Genomic DNA, 19,934 nt, shown 5'->3' on the forward strand with positions numbered 1-19,934 from the left:
CAGACTGTCAGTTTCAAAAAAATGACAAAAATGTAATTGCAAATTAAACGGACATCTCATCCTGTGGTCCTCTAGCTCCGTTAGTATCTGAACTCGTGTTAAGTTCCGTTTCGTAGCTACAGCGTTTCAAGGTTACTGACCAGACCCAGCGTCACATTTTCTTGCAGAAACAGTGGAAAAATCTCCTCAGAGGTCAGCTGCAGGTCGCGTAAGTGTGGAGCGAGTGGCAGGAGGCGCTGCGCTGGGCCGTCCTCCTTGCCTGCTCTGTCTCTCCACAGGAGCGCTGACTGCTTTGTATCTTTCTAAGAGAGAGTTGTGTGTGCCAAGTGATGAGAGCATGCCGCGCGGGTAGGGGCAGAATGGTTCTGGCGCGTGAGCCATACCGCCTTCCTCATGTGGCGCCTTCTTTCTGTTGCAGTAATGTGCCTAGTGTCGGGAGCCTCGCAGATCCGGACTATCTGAATACGCCACAGATGAACACGCCAGTGACGCTGAACAGTGCTGCCCCAGCCAGCAACAGTGGGGCAGGCGTCCTCCCATCCCCAGCAACTCCTCGCTTCTCAGTCCCTACGCCACGAACCCCCAGGACCCCAAGAACTCCCAGAGGTGGGGGCACTGCCAGTGGTCAGGGGTCTGTTAAATATGACAGCACTGATCAGGGGTCACCAGCCTCTACCCCCTCTACCACTCGGCCCCTTAACTCTGTGGAGCCTGCCACCATGCAGCCAATCCCCGAGGCCCACAGTCTCTATGTCACCTTGATTCTCTCGGATTCTGTGATGAACATCTTTAAAGACAGAAATTTTGATAGCTGTTGCATCTGTGCCTGCAACATGAACATCAAAGGGGCCGATGTTGGGCTTTACATCCCCGATTCTTCCAATGAGGACCAATACCGCTGCACCTGTGGGTTTAGTGCGATTATGAACCGAAAACTTGGCTATAATTCGGGACTCTTCCTTGAAGATGAGTTGGATATTTTTGGGAAGAATTCTGATATTGGTCAGGCTGCGGAGAGGCGCTTAATGATGTGTCAGAACACCTTTCTTCCTCAGATGGAGGGAGCCAAAAAAACCCAGGAGACACCCATAAGCCTTCTCCTCCTCCTCCAGAATCAACATACACAACCTTTTGCTTCTCTCAGTTTCTTGGACTACATTTCTTCTAACAATCGCCAGACTCTTCCCTGTGTAAGCTGGAGTTATGACCGGGTGCAGGCAGATAATAATGATTACTGGACAGAATGCTTTAACGCGCTGGAGCAGGGACGGCAGTATGTGGATAACCCCACTGGCGGAAAAGTGGATGAAGCCCTGGTGCGAAGTGCCACAGTGCACGCTTGGCCTCACAGCAATGGTAGGTTGCCGGAGTATAAATGTACATGAGCATTTCGGTGTGATAATGACATGAAGGCTTTTTACATTTTATATGACAACATTTTAAAATTGCATCTCTTTAAAAGAAGACGACAAGTGAAGGTTCTATTTAGGGACCAGGGAAGCATTTTCTATTGAAACACTCTTGGAGAAGAGTAATTATTTTCTGAAACTTTGCTCTTGTATTAATCATAGTTAGGGAACCCACATGGGCAGCTTGTAACTACTGAGTATCAAAGTCATCAAGATACTCACACTGACAGTTTATACACACTCGCAAGCTTAGACCCACCTGTTCTTGAAGGTCCAGTTTCTTGAAGGTTTCTGCCCATTTTCTGTCTTCTCCTTACTTTGATTTCTTGATGTGTTGCATCTTGCAGGACACTGGTGTGTGCTGTGGTTACTGGAGCATGTCATGTGCCCATCTAGTATTAAAAGCTCCAATTGGACTGAGGGTGTAGCTTGGTAGTAGTGTGTGTGCCTTGTGTGGATAAGGCCCCAGGTTCGACCGCCAGCACTGGGAGGCAGGGCTTGAAATATAAGGAGGATAATCCCCAGTTGATGTTTTTTGGAGTTGGGCGCGTAAGCTGCTGAGAAACATTTCCTTTCCTTATTATTCACTCTATACACTGAGAGGCATCTTAAGGGATAAAACAGTGATGGAGAGACCAGGTGCTTTCCCCCGTGGACTTCCTAATCTGCTTGGGAAAGTGGACATTTGGACATAAAATAATTACTTAAGTGAACACAGTACAAAGCTTTATAAATGGTGAAAGCATGGGAGAGAGGGGCCAGTCTAGGCTGCAGGTCAGGGAAGATTCCTGGGAAGCAGGAGCCGTGGCCGTGCGATGCAGCGATGAGCACAGAGTAGCCGAGTGCAGAAGGCACGGAGCAGGTTGTCGTGTCCTCACCAGAAAGAAAGGCAGATGTGCAGGCTCAGAGTGGACCGTGAGGGCTGGGGCCTCGAGAACCGAAGCAGGTTGGAAATGTTAGCAGGGCCTAGATTACATAGCCCTTTGAGACACGGGGCCCCTCCAGAGAGCAGTGAGAAGTTATGGAAGGGTTTTTAAAGCCAAATCAGCATCAGGTTTGTGTAGTTGGAAGGGAAAGAAAACCCAGCATACTCTCTCCATAATGTGGGATATGGGTTAGAATATTACAGGAGTGAATTTTTGGACACTTGACACCAAATAATAAAGGATAGCTTGCTTTTAGTGGAGAAGCGGTGGATGCATTCAAGCGGTGTCTAGGAACTGTTACTGGAGGACTTGGTAGTGGATGGAGTTTGGGGGCTGAGGAGGAGGGAGATCCTGAGAGTTTCTGTTTTTGTGGCTTGTGTCCTTGGAGAGACAGCGGTATCTGTCAGAGAAAGGCATATGGAGGAGCCCGGGCTCTGGGGAATATTTATAAATGGAGTTTGGATGTTCTCTTCTCCGGTGTTCAGGTAGAGACATCAAGTAGAGACGTGGGACTGGAGCTCGGGAGGGAGTGGCTGGCGCCTTGCGCTGTCCCTGGTTGGGCTCACAGAAGCTCACGAAGGCGGAGGAAGAATGAGCAGGAGGCAGGGGCAGGGCCGAGCTGAATTCTGACAAGGAGGGAAGAGGGGTCCTATAAAGGAAGTAGAGAAGGAGGAGCCACAGGGGGGCCTGTCTTGGAAGGCCAGGTTGACTCGTGTTCCAGAAAAGAGGAAGTGGCAGCAAGCACGCACGTGCAGCCGAGGTGAGCCACGTCCTTTAAGCACATCACGAGCCGTTTCTGTCGAGTGGTGGGAACAGAGGCCACGTGGAGGGGCTGTGTGGAGGAGGTGCTCAGGGTGGTGGGGAGAACAGCACATATGCTTGTAAATACGGCCTGAAGTCTGAAATGATCAAAGGGTGTCCAGAGTGAGGACAGAGGTCAGTGCGGTAAGGGGCAGTGTACTTTCTGAGTAGGCCAAGCAGGGTAGAGGCCCTAAGGAACCATGAAAGAGCTACCTTCATTTTTGTGATGACATAGGTTTGACCACAGTATCTTATGGTTAGCAGGCCCTTAGTTAATATCTGCTGAGTGAATTTATGAAGCAAAGGAAATGCATCCTTTCCCTTAAGGAAATGCGGCTTATCAGTTTGGGTGGTTCCTTTCAGCAGATTGTGACCGGTGGGCACTGATCCTGTGCATGGCTCCGTGGCATCATCTTTCCCTGTGAGGAAGCGCACATCTTATTGCAGGGGAAGCCTGGAAATTTTAAGACTCTTAAAAGTAGCAGATACTACTGTAGGTGAATGAGGCGGCAGGTAAATTTGCCAAAAGCAATGCCTTGAATTTATCCTTTCAAACATCCTTGGTATTTTGTGTGCACAGGAATAGAGTTTATGGTTGCTTTGATTTTTCTCAAGCCTTTGCGTGGTCTCTCATTTCCTACTGTTGGTGGAGCCATGGATACTGGAAATACTTAATTTTTTTCTTTACTATAAATGAAAAGAAGTGCAGCTTTAAGATAAAGAGTGGTTACCACTGCTTCAGTTTCAGGCAGATAGCAGGGCAAGGGCCTCTCGTCCCCATCAAGAGATGATTGTGCAGGACTCGGGGGCTTAACCTTACCTGGCTTACTGTGCCTCCTAATTTTTCAAGAAAAGCTGTATGCTCAAATTTGTATATGAAATTCCCTAGAGTAGTTAATTCCAAAGTTTAAAAAAATACTCTGTGGACCACTGATTTACAACTTCTGTTGTACTGATCGAGAGACTCATTTGAAAAATGTCATTAGAGTCCTGAAACACCGCTTTTCAGATTTAGTTGGTAGGTAGGTCTTAGATCTCTGCCGAGGTCCTCCCTAGTGAGAAAAGTAGGAATGAGGTTGAGTCTTCAGGAGCCCAGCTGTGTGATTTCACGCACATCTCCTCAAGCTTCATCAACTGTTTCCCACAGAGCTTTTTGAGAATTTAAGGATTACTATGGATGGACTCTGCATCCTGAAAACAGTTACACATATGTTCACACATATATGAAGGTATGCTCTTGTGTAGTGGCTCAGGGGGGATTTTGAAATTTAGCTTCACAGTCCCTTCCTAGGGTGTCTGCTAGCAGGAGTAATAGTGAAACCCTCACCATTGTGTACAGGTAACTTTAGTCCAGTCGTCACTTATGCTGAGTTTCCGTATGCTTCTGGCTGCATGAGAGTTATCTTTCTGTTTTACATTCTGCATTTTGTGAAGATATTGCATATTAAGAGCGTTTTTTAAAACGTGTGTTTGAGGCCGGGGATATAGCCCAGGGACACAGTGCCTGCCTGGTAAGCGCAAGGTCCTGAGTTTGATTCCTGGTACCTCCCCAACCCCACAAAAAAAAAAAAAAAAAAAAAAAAGTGTGTGTTGTTTTGTTTTATTTTTTGACAATGCTGCAGACTGAGCCTTGGGCCTCAGTGCACCCTAGGGCAGCACTGTACCCCTGAGCTACATCCCTAGCCCTAAATCATTTTTAAAAGCTGCTGCTTTTTCGTTTGTTTTGAGAGGAGTGCAGGGTCTTACGATGCAGTTCAGGCTAGCTTTGACCTTACTGTGTGGCCCAGGCTGGCCTGAAACTCGTGGCAGTCCTCTTGCCTCAGCCTCCTGAGTGCTAGGATTATAGGCATGCTCATTTTTAAAACCTTTTATGTAAGTTCTTTATATCCTCCTCATGCAGTAAAAAAATTTACAACTGTAAATAAAAGTACTATGATAATTAAGGAACTTTTATAGCTCATTTCTTTTGAGAAACCGTCCAGGTAGATTTGCCTGATTTTAAAAATCAATCAGTTTGTCCCTTATATTCTCTACTTTAGGAGATTGTCTTTTCTGTTAATTCCTAGGTCAGGAATCTTAGTCTGCTCTGGTCATGTGGACTGTAACTGAGACTGTGACTGAGATCCACAGCGACTGCTAGAAAGAAAAAAGTACTAATCCTGCTATCTTCTGTCCTCATGTCTCTTCCAGTGCTGGACATCAGCATGCTCTCCTCACAAGATGTGGTCCGCATGCTCTTGTCCCTGCAGCCCTTTCTCCAAGATGCCATCCAAAAGAAGCGCACAGGCAGGACCTGGGAGAACATCCAGCATGTGCAGGGGCCACTCACCTGGCAGCAGTTCCATAAGATGGCAGGACGTGGGACCTATGGTAGGATTTTGGCTTGGTTCCGGTTCCTTCTGACCTCAGTACTCCTCATGAAGAGCAGCTCTCCGCACTGTCAAGTCTGCTTCACTGGCAGAGTCGAATCTTTGTCTTTTTCATGTTAACTTTTGTAAGCTTTTTGTTTTCTAAAGTTACTTTTGGAGTTTTCTAAACACTTTAGGGATAATCCAGGTCAATTAGGAAAATAATTCCTGAAAAGAATGTTTACTAGACTCATCTTCCCAGTTCTCACTGTGTTTTTATCTGATGCACTTCTGGATCAGTTCCGTCTGGACTATTTCTGTCTGTGTCTCTGTGGTCAGGATCATAATGCTGATCTTACGAAATGCAGTAGTGCTGCTAGTAGAGTACACTTTTGCTTGCTGAGTCTGCCCTGTCCTGTTGCTGAATTTTAATAAGCAAGTTCTGACTCACTTAATGAAGGGTCTTCGTTGAGGGCTGTTTAATTAGATGATTTGAAAAATACTTTTAAGAGTATGATGTCAACAGTTAATGATGTTTCAGATGCCAGAATTAAGACCCGGAACTTCTAAGATGTCCAGGTTCTCAAGTACCTTCCCAAATGACGATGTCGTTTTAGGTTCCGAAGAATCTCCTGAGCCGTTGCCCATCCCCACTCTGCTGGTAGGCTATGACAAGGACTTCCTGACCATCTCGCCGTTCTCCTTGCCCTTTTGGGAGAGGCTGTTGTTGGACCCGTATGGGGGCCACCGTGATGTTGCCTATATTGTGGTGTGTCCAGAAAATGAGGCCTTGCTCGAAGGAGCCAAAACTTTCTTCAGGGACTTGAGTGCTGTATACGAGGTGAGACAGCCACTGTGCGCACCTTCTACAACATGAGTGCTCTGATTGTTTTTGGTCTGAATTTGAAAGAACAAATCTCTTGAAAGTAGGTCTCAAATAAAATTTGCAAGTAGAGGAGAAAGAAAAAAATTAAATGGACAAGTATTTTTTTTTTTTGCTGGAAGTAAATTGCTTTCTCCTATTGGCTTTGTATGTTATTAGATCGAAACTTTCCTCTGCCAGCCTTACTACACATTTTAAAAATCCCACTTACGAGCTCAAAGTTGGAAAGTATTACTCACCAGGGAAAGTACTAGCTGTATAGAAGATAAGCTTTCCAAAAAGAAAGCACATCTGCCCTTTTATTTTGGGGGTAGGTGGGATAGGTAAGAGTTCCTGAAAGCAGTATTAAAAAGAGTTTAGCTTGTAAATGCCTCAATAAAAAGGTAAGTTTCATGAGTCACGTTCTGTTACGTTTCAATATTATACTCATCTTAATACTAAAATTTTGATATAGATTAAAACTATAATAACTGTAAGAGTGTAAAAACAAGACAGAAATCTTACATCTTTAGAATATACATTCCTATTAGTTTTTAAAAGTTACATCTAGCCAGGCATGGTCACACAAGCCTCCTATCCCAGCAGTAGGGAGGCTGAGGGAAGAGGATTGCTTTGAGTTTGAGGCCAGCCTTGGCTACATAGTGAGTTGAAGACCAGTTAAAATGCATAGTGAGACCCTGTCTCCAAAAAAACACAAATAAAATAAAAGTTATATCTGCTTTCGGAGAATGCCACATTTATTCTGCTGAAGTACATATACACTAAGTTCTTTGTACCTTGCAATTCTGTTGTCTTCAATTTGACAAAATTAATTGAACTTACTTGTCGAAGTATTTAGAACTATGACTGGCATAGTATAAGCATTACAAAAATGTTTTTTAAAATAAGATTACAAGCTGAATTGTAAATGTATTACAAAACAGGGCCTTCCTTATCTGTAAATGGGGTAAATGGGTGAGTACACATGGGAATGGGAAACTCAGGAGTAGCCTCACAGGAGTGAGGCAGTGTTCTGCTCCCACGTACGTAGTGACATCTGTTAAGCCACTGAAAGAAACCCTTGCACAGCCATTTCTGAACAGCTCGTGGACACACACTAATATGTCATCACAGTTAACCTATCACAGCGTGGCTGAATAACTTTAAACCCAGCCATTGTCTTCAGTGAATCCTTCATATAGGTAAAAAACACAGAGGATCGCCGGCTGTGGAGAAGGTGGTGCAAGGCACTCTGCTTAGTGACCTTACTGGGGCTGCACAGTAGTTGTTAATTCATACTTGCTTTTGAAGGTTGTGCACCAGAGAGTTCTGTGGGGGCTCTGTGGGCCTTCACTTCAGCACCTCTAGTGAGGGGTACCTGTATGGATATGCCGCTGGTAAACAAGCAGTTTACTTTCTGTAGGTGTAGAATGTTAATTCTCTGCCATGAGCACCTGCTGAGTGTCCTGAACATTAACCACAAATCTCATTGTCTTAAAGTAGGTATTTACTTTTAAAAAATTATCAGGATGCTTACTGCTTCAGTGGCCTTTGCTACTAGTGATTTCCAAATGTCTGAAACAGTGTAACAGATGGCCCATAAAATTTTAATGTTATCTATTGGGAAAACATTATGAGTAAGGATTACTTAAGAGGTTTTAGTGGACATATGTCTCAGTCAGCCTTAGTAGTAAGGAATCTCGTTAATTCTTCATTTTCCCATTGTAGTCAGGTAGTGCTCAGCAGTCTTCTCTTGTGCAGGAGAAATTGGCTTGGGTGAAGAAACTATGTTTTAAAGACAGCCTGCTCCTAATTTTGGAGAGACAAGTAGGAGCTTCTAGTATAATTACCGGAAAGCACCGGTTTATAATGTTGGTTTCGTTGCGTGTGGTAATCCACAAAGAAAAAGGGAAGTGCTTGCATACATCTATAGTACAGAATCTCCCTTGCTAGTCATAATTACTGAGTGAACGGCTCCTGTTGTAATTGACCGTCTTGCTTGTGTTATCAGATGTGTAGGCTTGGGCAGCACAAGCCCATCTGCAAAGTGCTACGTGATGGGATCATGCGCGTGGGAAAGACCGTGGCACAGAAGCTGACAGATGAGCTTGTGAGTGAGTGGTTTAACCAGCCTTGGAGCAGTGAGGAGAATGACAATCATTCCAGACTCAAACTTTATGCTCAAGTTTGCCGCCATCACCTAGGTAAATGAGAATTTATTTGGCAAAGTAGAAATTGAGAAGTAAAATAAAAAGTCCTTTTCCTTCTAAGATGCAACGTATTTCTTTTGTCTCAAATGATGCTAGCATTCCATTACTGTACCTAGTTGGGTTCAGTTTTTGTGTTACAGGTAAATAGAAATAATTTTTGTGTGGACGTGTATTCTTTAAAAACTATTTAAAGTTGCTTAAAGAAGTCATACCAACACCACATTTTGAAAATTTGGTAGCGTGACTTTGCATTAACTGCTTAAATTTAACCCATATTTTTAAGAGAGCTTTTGAAACTTATAAAACCCTGTAAACATAGGCGCATAATGCACCATGAAGGCTATGGAATGCAAGGATGGCTTCCTTTTCAGCAAAGGCATGTGGAATCAGTCTGAAGAAGGCCACTGCAAGTGATTAATTTATTTCTTCTCAAATAAACCTCTTATGTAGAATTTACGTCATGTCACATGCAATTTTGTTTGTAAAGTATATAAGCATATGTTCAAGTACAACAGTAGTAGTTAGCATATGTGTCATAATCAGAGTGTTATTTCCTGAAAGCATAATTTTTTTTTTAAAAGTGAGCATTCTAAATTTTTGATTAAGCCTCACACTGCTGAACGTCACTAAAGGCAACTCTGTGGATGTACTCTTTCAGCACCTTATTTAGCCACTCTGCAGCTCGACAGCAGCCTGTTGATACCACCTAAATACCAGACCCCACCAGCAGCAGCACAGGGACAAGCTATGCCTGGGAATGCTGGCCCTCTAGCTTCAAATTCAGGATCAGCAGCTCCGCAAGCTGGCAGTGCTTTTAATCCCACCTCCAATGGTAGTTCAGCAAACCCTGCAGCAAGTACTTCTACATCTGGTTCCTCTGTGCCACCGGTCTCCTCATCTGCTTCTGCTCCGGGTATTAACCAGATGAGCACTACCTCTTCTTCAGGATTCAGTGGTAGTGTTGGAGGGCAGAACCCTGGCCCTGGAGGCAGCTCCACGGAGAGAACACAAGGGAACATCAGCTGTGGCGGAGACACTGAGCCTGGGCAGGGCTCCTCCCAGCCCTCACAGGACGGGCAGGAAAGGTGTGTTGCTTACTGATCTAGAGAGGTAGCTCTGCTGGGACCCTTCCTCTCTCTTCCCCTTCGTGAATCTCGAAATCCAGAGGATGCTGTTTTACTTCCTTCCAATGAAAAGTGACAGCTAGTCATCTATAGAAATTTTGAGACTTCTGTAACTTAGCACATAACTGACAAACATTATTAATCTTACTAATTTGCTAGTAACTTGCTGTAAAACCTCTCTGTATTTCTCTACCAAAAAGAAAGGGGGAATTGAAAAAGAGATCTCTCATTTTTTATTTTTATTTTTTATTTTTTATTTTTTTCCGGGACTGGGAATCGAACTCACAACCTTGCACTTGCCAGGCAGGCGCTGTGCCACTGAGCTAAATTCCCAGCCCCGAGATCTCTCATTTTAGAGAATACACAAATTGAGTACCCCTTATCCAAAATACTTGGGACCAGAATTGTTTCAGAGATTTTTGGATTTTGAAATATTGGCATAGGCTTCGCTGGTTGGTATTACTAACCTGAAAATCCAAAATCAAAACCCTCCAAAATCGAAGAGTTTCTGAGCATGATACCTGGGTTTTGAATTAGGGATGCCCGATCTATACTGCCATTTCCCATCTAGTTCCAGTGTTGACTGACTTGACTTAGCTTCACTTGGTGTATGATGTGTGTTGTCACATCTAATCTGAATAATTGTCCAGGGAGTCCATGTGCTTTAGATTGATTTGATTTGTGTAGTTTACATTTATTTTGTGAACCTCACAAGTGACTCTCTCTCCAGTGTTACAGACAGGGAGAGAATAGGAATTCCCACGGAGCCTGACTCTGCAGACAGCCAAGCCTACCCTCCAGCTGTCGTCATTTACATGGTGGACCCCTTCACCTACACTGCAGAGGAGGACTCCACTTCTGGAAACTTTTGGCTATTGAGCTTGATGCGCTGCTACACAGAAATGCTGGACAATTTACCTGAACATATGAGAAATTCTTTCATTCTCCAGGTTACTGTTTGCAAGTTTATTTGTTATATTTGTTGTTTTTATGAAAGTAAATACAAGTTCATGAATTTTTAAACCTTGGAAGTACATAAAAGTGTACAAGGAAAAATATTCTCTGTTCTACCTTTCAGATTGAATCATCTTTACTATCTTGGTGTGTTTCTAATCTTTTTCTGCAGTTTTCCATGATCAAGATTATACTTTTAATAGAACTTCTAGTCTTTATGTTAGTTAACACTATTCATAAATGTTTTTTAAATGTTACTTAAAATTCTCACATTTTAATGACTACATATTTTCCACATTTACTTAATTTATCTTGCTTTTCACTGTTATAAATAAAGCCGTAGTGAACTTGTTTATACATAATCTCTTTCACATTTCAAGGTTTTTTTTACATACTGATAAATATTGCCAAATTCCCTTCCAAAAGGGTTATACTTGTTTACTTTCCTTCTAACAGTACATGACCATGCCTATTTTCAACATACTTTTGCTAGCTTTATAGTAAAATAATATTTCAAAATGTTTTATGTAGGTAAAAAGATAACTTGGGTCTCTTGGTTTTGTCATTTGATTGATTGATGGATTGTGGTACTGGCATTAAACCCAGTGCTATACCTTTTAGAGGTTTTTATTTTAAGACAAGGTGTCAGTAAGTTGCCCAGGTTAGGCTCAAACTTGTGATCATCTTGCCTCAACTTCAGTAGCTGCATTATAGCCTTGTGCCACCATACCCAGTTTTATTATTGCTTTAATGAAAGCTATCTTACACAATGAAAATATTGAAATTAAAGTGATTAGGATAGAGTGTTGGTAGTTGCATATGCATTAAAGTTTGGGGGCCATGGCAACAATAAATTGAAAATTTGCACCTAAAATTGAAACAGAGTAGTTTCTAAGTAAAACTTAACTTGACCAACATAATGGTACCTCATAAATTGCTGTTATATATTTGGGACATAGGATTTTTATGTTGCTGGAAGAAATTAGACTTTAATTAAATTATGTTTGGCATCTACATACTTTAAACATAAGGTTTCCTACCCACCTGTCAAGTAGTAATAATTTTATAGCATTTCATTTTCTGTCTTATAAGCTTACTAGATAGATCTCAGTTTCTAGGTTTTTTGTTTATTTGTTTGTTTGTTGCTGCTGTTTGCAGTATTAGTGATTGAACCCAGGTCCTTCACACTGAACACCATCCCCAGCCCTTTTAAAATTTTTTTTTTGTTTTGAGTCAGTTTCTTGCTAAGTTGCCCAGGCTGGGCTCAAACTTGCCTCACCCCTCTAAATTACTAGGATTACAGGTGTGTGCCACCATGTCCGACTTAAGGTTGGTTTTGTGTGTGTGTTTTTAGATTGTGCCTTGCCAGTACATGCTGCAGACAATGAAGGATGAACAAGTTTTCTACATTCAATACTTGAAGTCCATGGCATTTTCAGTGTACTGCCAGTGCAGGCGACCTTTGCCTACACAGATCCACATTAAATCCCTCACAGGGTTTGGGCCTGCAGCCAGCATTGAGATGACTCTCAAGAATCCGGAGGTGAGTGTTAGAGGGGAAAAACTTGCAAAAGAGTGCTTTTATACTAAAAAGCCAAGCCAAAAGTGTATCTCACCTCACCCAGAGATTGGTTGATCTTCTTTTACATAAGCGTGGCTGTGTATCCTTAATATTTAAATTAAAATAAAGGAGATACTTCTCTGAACTTTTATAAATATTTTTGAGAAGAGGCAGATGCTTCTTTTTTTATATGTATCACCTGAGACAGCAGTGTATTTATCACTTTTAGTATTAATGCTCAGATTTCTTGAATTTATTTTGTTCCTTGTTTTTCTCGCTAACCTATGTCTTAAATTACAGACTCTGGGCCTTCGCCTGCCTTGATTTGTGTCCTGAGGTGGTTGTGTGCTCCCCGTGCAGGAGTCCTTGCTTTCCCGTGCACACTCTCCCTCCCTCCAGGAGCTGCTTTCTAACACCTGATCTTCAAGCTGCTGTGGTTTCCCCTCTGTCTTCTTGGGCCTACTTCCCACAATTAGTGTGCCTCAGAGAGAATGTTAAAATGCCACAGCCAAACCATTTCTTAGAGAAGAGTCTTCATTCTCCTTTTTCTAATCGTCTCAATTTGAGGATAGCTGTACAGGGCACTGTTTAGCGCTAGCTTGCTTGCTTGCTTGCTTTCTCTCTTTTTTTTGTTTTGAGCCAAGATCTCACTATGCAGTTCAGGCTGGTCTTGAACTCACTTTGTAGCCCAGGTTGGCCTCAAACTCTCTACAATCCTCCTGCCTCAGCCTCCCGAGTGCTGGGATTACAGGCGAGTGCCACCACACCCGGCTCTAGAATTTTCAAAATCTTAAAATACCAGTTTCCACAACATTACTGCATGACAGATTGTCAGTTAATAAAAGCCAGCAAACACTTCTTGACTGTAAGAGAGCTTCTTGAAAACACCAGCTACTGCAGATTTTAGTTGGTCATGTGAATGTTTCTGGAAAACTGCACGAAATGCTTAGCTTTTTATAAATAAAAGATTGGAAGTGGAAAATGATGCATGTAGTTAATACTGTGTTTGCTGTAACTTGGTTAAGGTCAGCCTATTTCTGAGAGTAAGCTGCTCAGCTGATGACCCACATTCACTCTGGTGTGAAATACAGTTTGTATTTTGAGCATTTTTAGTTCAATTTTGAGTTTTTCACTTATGGGAGCAATTCAAGTATTCTGTTAGGTTTTTTTAAAATTTAAAAAATTTATCTCTGTCTTCTTGGCTCCTGAAATTTTAATTTATTGTTTTCCTTTATAAATACACACTCATTTAGTCGTTCTCCTTCTGGTTATTCTGAAATTCAGATGTAATCATTTCTTGACACCTTGGTAAGAGTGATAACTAGTGTTGTACATTTCATAGTGGAAATTAAAGGCTGGCTATTATTAAGGTATCCCAAACATTACATAACATTTTAAAAGATTATAACTCACCAGCAGAACCCCATCAGGAGCTCAGGAGTTAAAAGTGCAGCTTAGATGAAAATAAATGCAAGAAGATTTTAAGTAATAGTGTTTCTCCCCTTGTTGCTTGAAACATGAGAGAGAAATAAATCTTTTTAATTTATTAAAAACAAGTAAACGAAATGTTAAAGTATGTGCTGAGAGGTATGAATTCCTGTCTGCGTAACAGCACGGGTTAGCTGGTCAGCACGGCCTCTGCTTCTGTGTGCAGCTGGAACATTGTGCTTGCTTTCTTTCGCTCAGTGTCTGTGCCAGGTGCTGCCTTCAGTGCTGAGGACGCGGTAGGGAGCAAGACAGCCAGGTCCCTGTTCCCTGGAATTCTAATTCTCTGGGGTGGCACGTCTCGTGCAAGCACAGTATCATAAAAGAAGAATGTGCTTTTTAAGTATCTGTCGTGCAAGTTTTTGAGGAAACCTATTGCTAGTTTCACTTCTGTGTCTCATGGAATATTTGGCATTTCAAAAACTAGTACCAGTAGAGTGGAGTTTTGAACATTCTCAACACAAAGAAACGATAATATTTGCGGGGATGAGTATACCAATTACTCGGGCCTGATCATTACAGATTATATACAGAATGAGAATATCACATTGTACATGATCAATATATATAATTACTATTTAGCATTAAAATAAAAATATGGATAATATTTAAAAACACAGTTTGGAAATCATATTTTACCCATTGATTTATCACAGGCTATCTCTTGCATCTAAATATTTGACATTTAGCCTTTTGTTTTACACAGAACTTTTAAGTAACCTCACTTGAGTACGCTCTTTTTTTTTAATAGTAGCTATATTGCAGTTTGATTCATATATTGTAAAATTTACTTCTTAAAATTTTACAGTTCAGTGGTTTGAATATATTCACAGAATATATTCACCATAACTTCCAATTTTAGAAGATTTTCATCAGCTCTGAAGGAAATTCTGCAGCCATTAGCGATCGCTCTTCATTTGCCCTTCCTTTCAGCCAGGATCTACCTTGTCTTTGTGGAGTTGCTTTTTCTGAACATTCCATGTAAACGGAATCATAAAATATGTGATCTTTTGTGTCTGGTTCTTTCATTTAGCATTGTATTTAAGAAACTTATCCACATCATAGCATGTATCTTTGGTTGATGGATATTTCACTTGTTATAATTAATGTAAAAATATTCCCACATTTTGGTTGTTGTGATTAATGTTGCTACAAACATTTGTGTACAAAAATTTTTGTTTGCTTGTTTTCAGTACTTGGGATTGAATGTAAAGAGCATTGAGCTACATCCCCAGCCCATTATAAAAAATTTTATTTTGGAACTGGGTCTGGCCAAGTTACCCAGGCTGGCCTTAAACTTGCAAACCTCCTGGCTCAGCTTCCTGACTAGCTGGGATTATAGGCATGCACCAGTGTGCCCAGCTGTGCACCAAGGATTTGTATGGACATATGTTTTCAATTCTTTTGATAAATACCTAGGAATGCGATTTCTGGGTCATAGAGAGTGAATGGGTTAGTGATGGGCTAGCATGGCAACACGGAGAAAGTTGTCAACCATCTCTTGCCTTGAATCTTGAACCCCAAAACTGAATGCATTGGGTTAGAATATTTCCAAGGTCTGTCTTGTAGTTTTAAAATACTGTCATCCTATTTTAACTATGTCTTGTGCTGTTTAGTTCAGAGCTAAGCAGTTAATGACTGTGGGTCTGATCTGGCCTACCACCTGTGTTTGTGTAGGCTGACTACATAAAAATTATTTTTATATTTTTAAAAAGAATATATGGCAGAGACCCATCAAGTATAGTCTTCACTGTCTGGTCTTTTATAGAAGTTGTCTAATCCCTCTTATGGTTTATTATATATTGAGATGTATATGATAGCTGCAAGAAAAGATAGTAATTAATTTTTGTTGCCATTTAGTTAAAATATTTGTCTTGGTAACAGTTAATGCTTTGAATTTTAAAAACTCCATACTTACACAAGCATATTGAAGTATGCATACTGAAACGCACACAGTTGTACGTGTACTGGTTGATGAACTTGCACTAAATAAAAATACCATGGCAACAAGCACAGAAAACAAAAACATCACAGGCAGAGTCCCCCTTCTTGTCCCCTTCTAGTCAGTCTAATAGTAGTCACTATGCTGACGGGTAACAACGTAGCTTTGCCTGTCTTCGGCCTCTCTATAAGCTGAATCATACAGTGTATAATCTGTTGTGTCTAAGTTTCTTTGCCCAGTATTGAGATTCATCTATTTTGTTGCTTATAGATGTAGATTTTTTCATTCACCTTGCTGTTTAGTAGTCTGCCTGTGTGATACATCACAATTTAGTATCTGTTTTACTGGTGATAGGTAGTTAGGTTATTTTTTAACTTGGAACTATTATGAGTAACACTATTGTGAATATTCTTACACCTGTTCTTAGGAGACATGTACACTCTATACATTTGTGGGACTGGGGGTATATATTTGTTCAGCTTCTGTGATACCACTGGGTACTCTTCCAGAGGGATTATGTCAGAAAGCAGCTCTAAATTCGCCCTAATACTTTTATTTTCTGGGCTTCTTTTAGATATACTGGTAGATGCGTGTACTGTTGTCTCACTGTAACTTTAGTTTCCACACTGGCATGTACAGTCTGCAGCCTGCTTTTCCCCTCTCCGTTTTTGAGTAAAGAGGCCTTGTCTTGGCCACATATAAAACAAATAATACAGCAAATTATACACAAATAACAAAACTTCCTTTATTTTTAATTTTTTTTTTTTTACATTTAAAAAAGAGGGAAAGAAAAAAGGTAGGCCACACATTTGAGTTGGTCGGATCTCCTAGCTTATTTCATTTAAGCAGTGTTTATGTTGTCTATGTTATTATTACTGTTTATATACTTAGTACTGGAGAGAGAGAAGGGTGAGGCTCAGCCCGTTGTCATTGCTCCTTCAGTGTTATTTGGGGTTTTGTTGTAAACATTAAATTGAATGACTTTGTGTTGCTTTTGATTTTGATTTCAGCGGCCCAGCCCAATACAGCTTTACTCCCCTCCCTTCATATTGGCCCCAATTAAAGACAAGCAGACGGAGCTGGGAGAGACCTTTGGTGAGGCGAGCCAGAAATACAATGTGCTCTTTGTGGGCTATTGTCTGTCCCATGACCAGCGCTGGCTTTTGGCTTCCTGCACTGACCTCCATGGAGAGTTGTTAGAGACCTGCATTGTAAATATTGCTTTACCAAACAGGTGAGAGGCCTTGGTGCTTGATGTGTGTGTAAACTGATGCTGTGCCTTTCCTCAGATATGAGTCTAATTATCTGAGTACAGTGGGGACCGCATGGGTGTGTTCTCTGGAACTTTGTGTGTTTGTTTTACCTGGTGGTAATTTTGATTCACTCCTCCCTATTTCTTTGCTGTTAGGTCACGGAAGAGTAAAGTATCTCCACGTAAGATTGGACTGCAGAAGTTATGGGAGTGGTGTATAGGGATTGTTCAGATGACATCTCTACCCTGGAGAGTTGTAATCGGGCGACTTGGACGTCTTGGCCATGGGGAGCTTAAAGGTGAGCAATTCCTGAAGCAGCATGTACTAAGAAACAGGAAAGGGCTGAGTAGACGTCTGTAACTGAGCAAAGAGGGAAAGTTTTAGGGTTGGTAGTAGGGCTAATGCATTATATTTTCTGATTGTTTATTAAATGTACAAGATAAGCCAAAGGTTTTTAAACTTTAATAATAAAACCATGTATCTAAGTAAAATTGTAACTATAAAATAGAAAAAGAATATTTTATTCACATAAAAATGATCTGAGTAACTTAAATTTTTAGCACTAATTTATATATTGATTGAAAAGCACAAGTTAATTTTAAGAAAAAAAGTTTATATCAAAGATTATAGATGATCCTTGAACTCATATATAAAAACAGCCTGTAATGCACGCGTTTGGTGGTTGATGGGGATCAGATTTGAAGTTCTGTAGTTTGTGTTGGTGTCACAATAGCAGGAATATCCTGTTCCACAAGGACAAATAATGGCAAACCGGAGCAGTCTTTATTCATAATGCCACTACGTGGCACTTTTCAGCCTTGGAAGCTAGAAAGAAAAGCTTTTTTCTAGGTGTGACCTCAAGTATATGTACCGCTGCCTGTACTTCCTTATGGTGAATAGAACAGCTAGGCAAGAAGCACTGACAGTAAGTGGGCCGAACACAAGTGGCCCTCACAGCTGTCCTGGCTGGCACTGAGCCCAGCCCACGTAGTGTTGTAGTGCAGCTCGTCGTGCAGTTTCACATGAGCGATATGAATAGGCCTAGATTAATTTTTTAAAGCCTTATTAATTAGTGACGCACTTAGACATTAAACATGTGCATGTACATGGGAGAAAGTTTTTTCTAAATCTGCACGAAAGCAGGCTTATATCACAAATTAGCTTGGTCGTTTCCTGTATGCACATACACTGAAGTCAGCAGGAATTCTTTGTCAAGGGCCAGACAGCAAATTTTTTCTTTTTGTCAGCCCCTGTGTTAGTGTATTATTTCTTTATAGGAAATTGATATTAGTTACTCGTGGAATCTCTAAAATATAACCACTGATATAGATAAAGCTCACATCGCAGTCAGTGCGTGAATATAACTCACTTCCTACAGGGCATGCCATGTCTGTACCTCATTTTTCTTAGGTTATGCAACTATTAATATATATTAAAGAAGTTTTCCTAAGTATCTATTGTACAGAAAGGTGGTGTTTTTAGTAATACTTGATGCAGTAGACTGATAGAAATTATGACCCTTTTCATTTTTAAAAAGAATATCAACTTATAATGAATCTTATATCAATAGCCTGGAGGTTAATACATTAGAGAATTCATCATTTCATTTCCGACAAATTTCCTATCTTCCTCCCTACTCTGATTTTTAGTCAATCTTATTTCTTCACGGCTTTAAGCTATTCTTAACCCTTGGGGAAGGTTAGATTGTAATAGGAAAGAAGAAGTGGGGATAAAAATGTAGTCTAGTAGTCTAGTCACTTGGTGTTTTGGAAGATGATTAAAGCCATCTCCTTCTCCCGTATGATTGTCAGGAGGGGCCCCATTCTCCCTTATCTCTTAGAAGAGAGGAGTAGAAGTGTGACTAGAGCAGCCCCTAGAGAAAGACTGAGAAAAAAAATGTGCTTTTAGAGAAAAAGATGAGATAAATATACACTAGTATATACACTAGTATGTTCGTCTGTTTACTGATGTGCTGCTCCTCCCTTTGGGAACTCGAGGTCTGTGCTGCACTGAATTTCTGTAGGTCAGTGCCAGATACTGTGGGAGCCACAGACTTCAGAGCCAGCTTTGTGAATTTCCGTTCTTTGTCTCTGTAGTCTGTGTGATGAAATACGCTACCTTTACCTTCTTGTGTGGTTTAAAATACAGAACTCACATTTGTCTGATTTTCTGCAGTTTTAAAACTAGCTTTTTTTAATGTTTCTGGCCACTTTTGTTTCACACACAGTTTGAGGTTCACTAGGAATAGGAAACATTTTTCCATTCACCCGTCTCTCTAAAGGAATACGGACAGCTTGTTTGAGAACAAAATACATGGCAGAAGAATAGCCTGCCGTGGCGTGGCATTTGATCGGTGGGGTGTGACATGACAAGAGTAGTGCAGCTCATGGTTGTTAGGGAGGTCAGGGAGGACCTCGTGCTTCTCACTCCCTGGAGTAACATACTCCCAGCAGGGTTCTGATTAGACAGTGCTTTCATTGCAGGCAGTAAACAGATGTTAGAAAAGTTGGGCGGCTTTCAGTGTGACACATCAGCATGGCGTCATTCAGGGAGCTTCACTCGTGCCTGTTCATGAGCTCATGGGCGTTCTAGGAAAGGTTCCTTCGTTTCTGCTGCCCCTTGCTGTTCATGGAAATAACCAGCCTACAGCAGTAAGCAGAACTGAGGTTCCCCCCAACTCTGCTGCTGTCTAAAGAAAAGGTGTTGTTGGGTTAGTAAAGAATGAGATCAAGAGGAGAGTGCATCAGAAGACACTTTTTTTTTTTTTTGGTTTTTCTCCGGTACCGGGAACCAAACTCACGACCTTGCACTTGCCAGGCAGGCGCTTTGCCGCTGAGCTAAATCCCCAGCCCCCAGAAGACACTTAAAGTGCCTGAATCTGTCAGGGTCTGTGCTGCACTCTCAAAGGTCATTCCAGACCTGGTTTACTGTTCAGCCTACAGAATGTAAACCTTGGTTTTTGTATTAGTGAAGTAAAATAGAGTCCGGGAACATTTTCTTTGTAGAAAGGAAAAGAACTGGGTACAGAAGAGAATATGGAAAGCCATCTTCCCTTTAGA

The 19,934-nt window shown here is 41.3% G+C and overlaps 1 protein-coding gene across 1 annotated transcript in view; it reads left to right on the forward strand.

The window, feature by feature from the left end:
* The window catches only part of Med13l (mediator complex subunit 13-like), a gene marked incomplete at its 5' end in the record, with an annotated part of 280,811 nt that overhangs the window by 248,426 nt on the left and 12,451 nt on the right, over positions 1-19,934 (forward strand). The window contains 9 exon segments of the mRNA XM_005396553.2: positions 419-1,356; positions 5,327-5,506; positions 6,102-6,325; positions 8,358-8,550; positions 9,215-9,641; positions 10,411-10,630; positions 11,989-12,177; positions 16,633-16,856; positions 17,031-17,173. Of these exon segments, the coding sequence (XP_005396610.1) occupies positions 419-1,356; positions 5,327-5,506; positions 6,102-6,325; positions 8,358-8,550; positions 9,215-9,641; positions 10,411-10,630; positions 11,989-12,177; positions 16,633-16,856; positions 17,031-17,173 (2,738 nt within the window).

This window comes from Chinchilla lanigera, unplaced genomic scaffold (assembly GCF_000276665.1).
Source record: "Chinchilla lanigera isolate Chin_1 unplaced genomic scaffold, ChiLan1.0 scaffold00054, whole genome shotgun sequence".
Classification (NCBI taxonomy): Eukaryota; Metazoa; Chordata; class Mammalia; order Rodentia; family Chinchillidae; genus Chinchilla; species Chinchilla lanigera.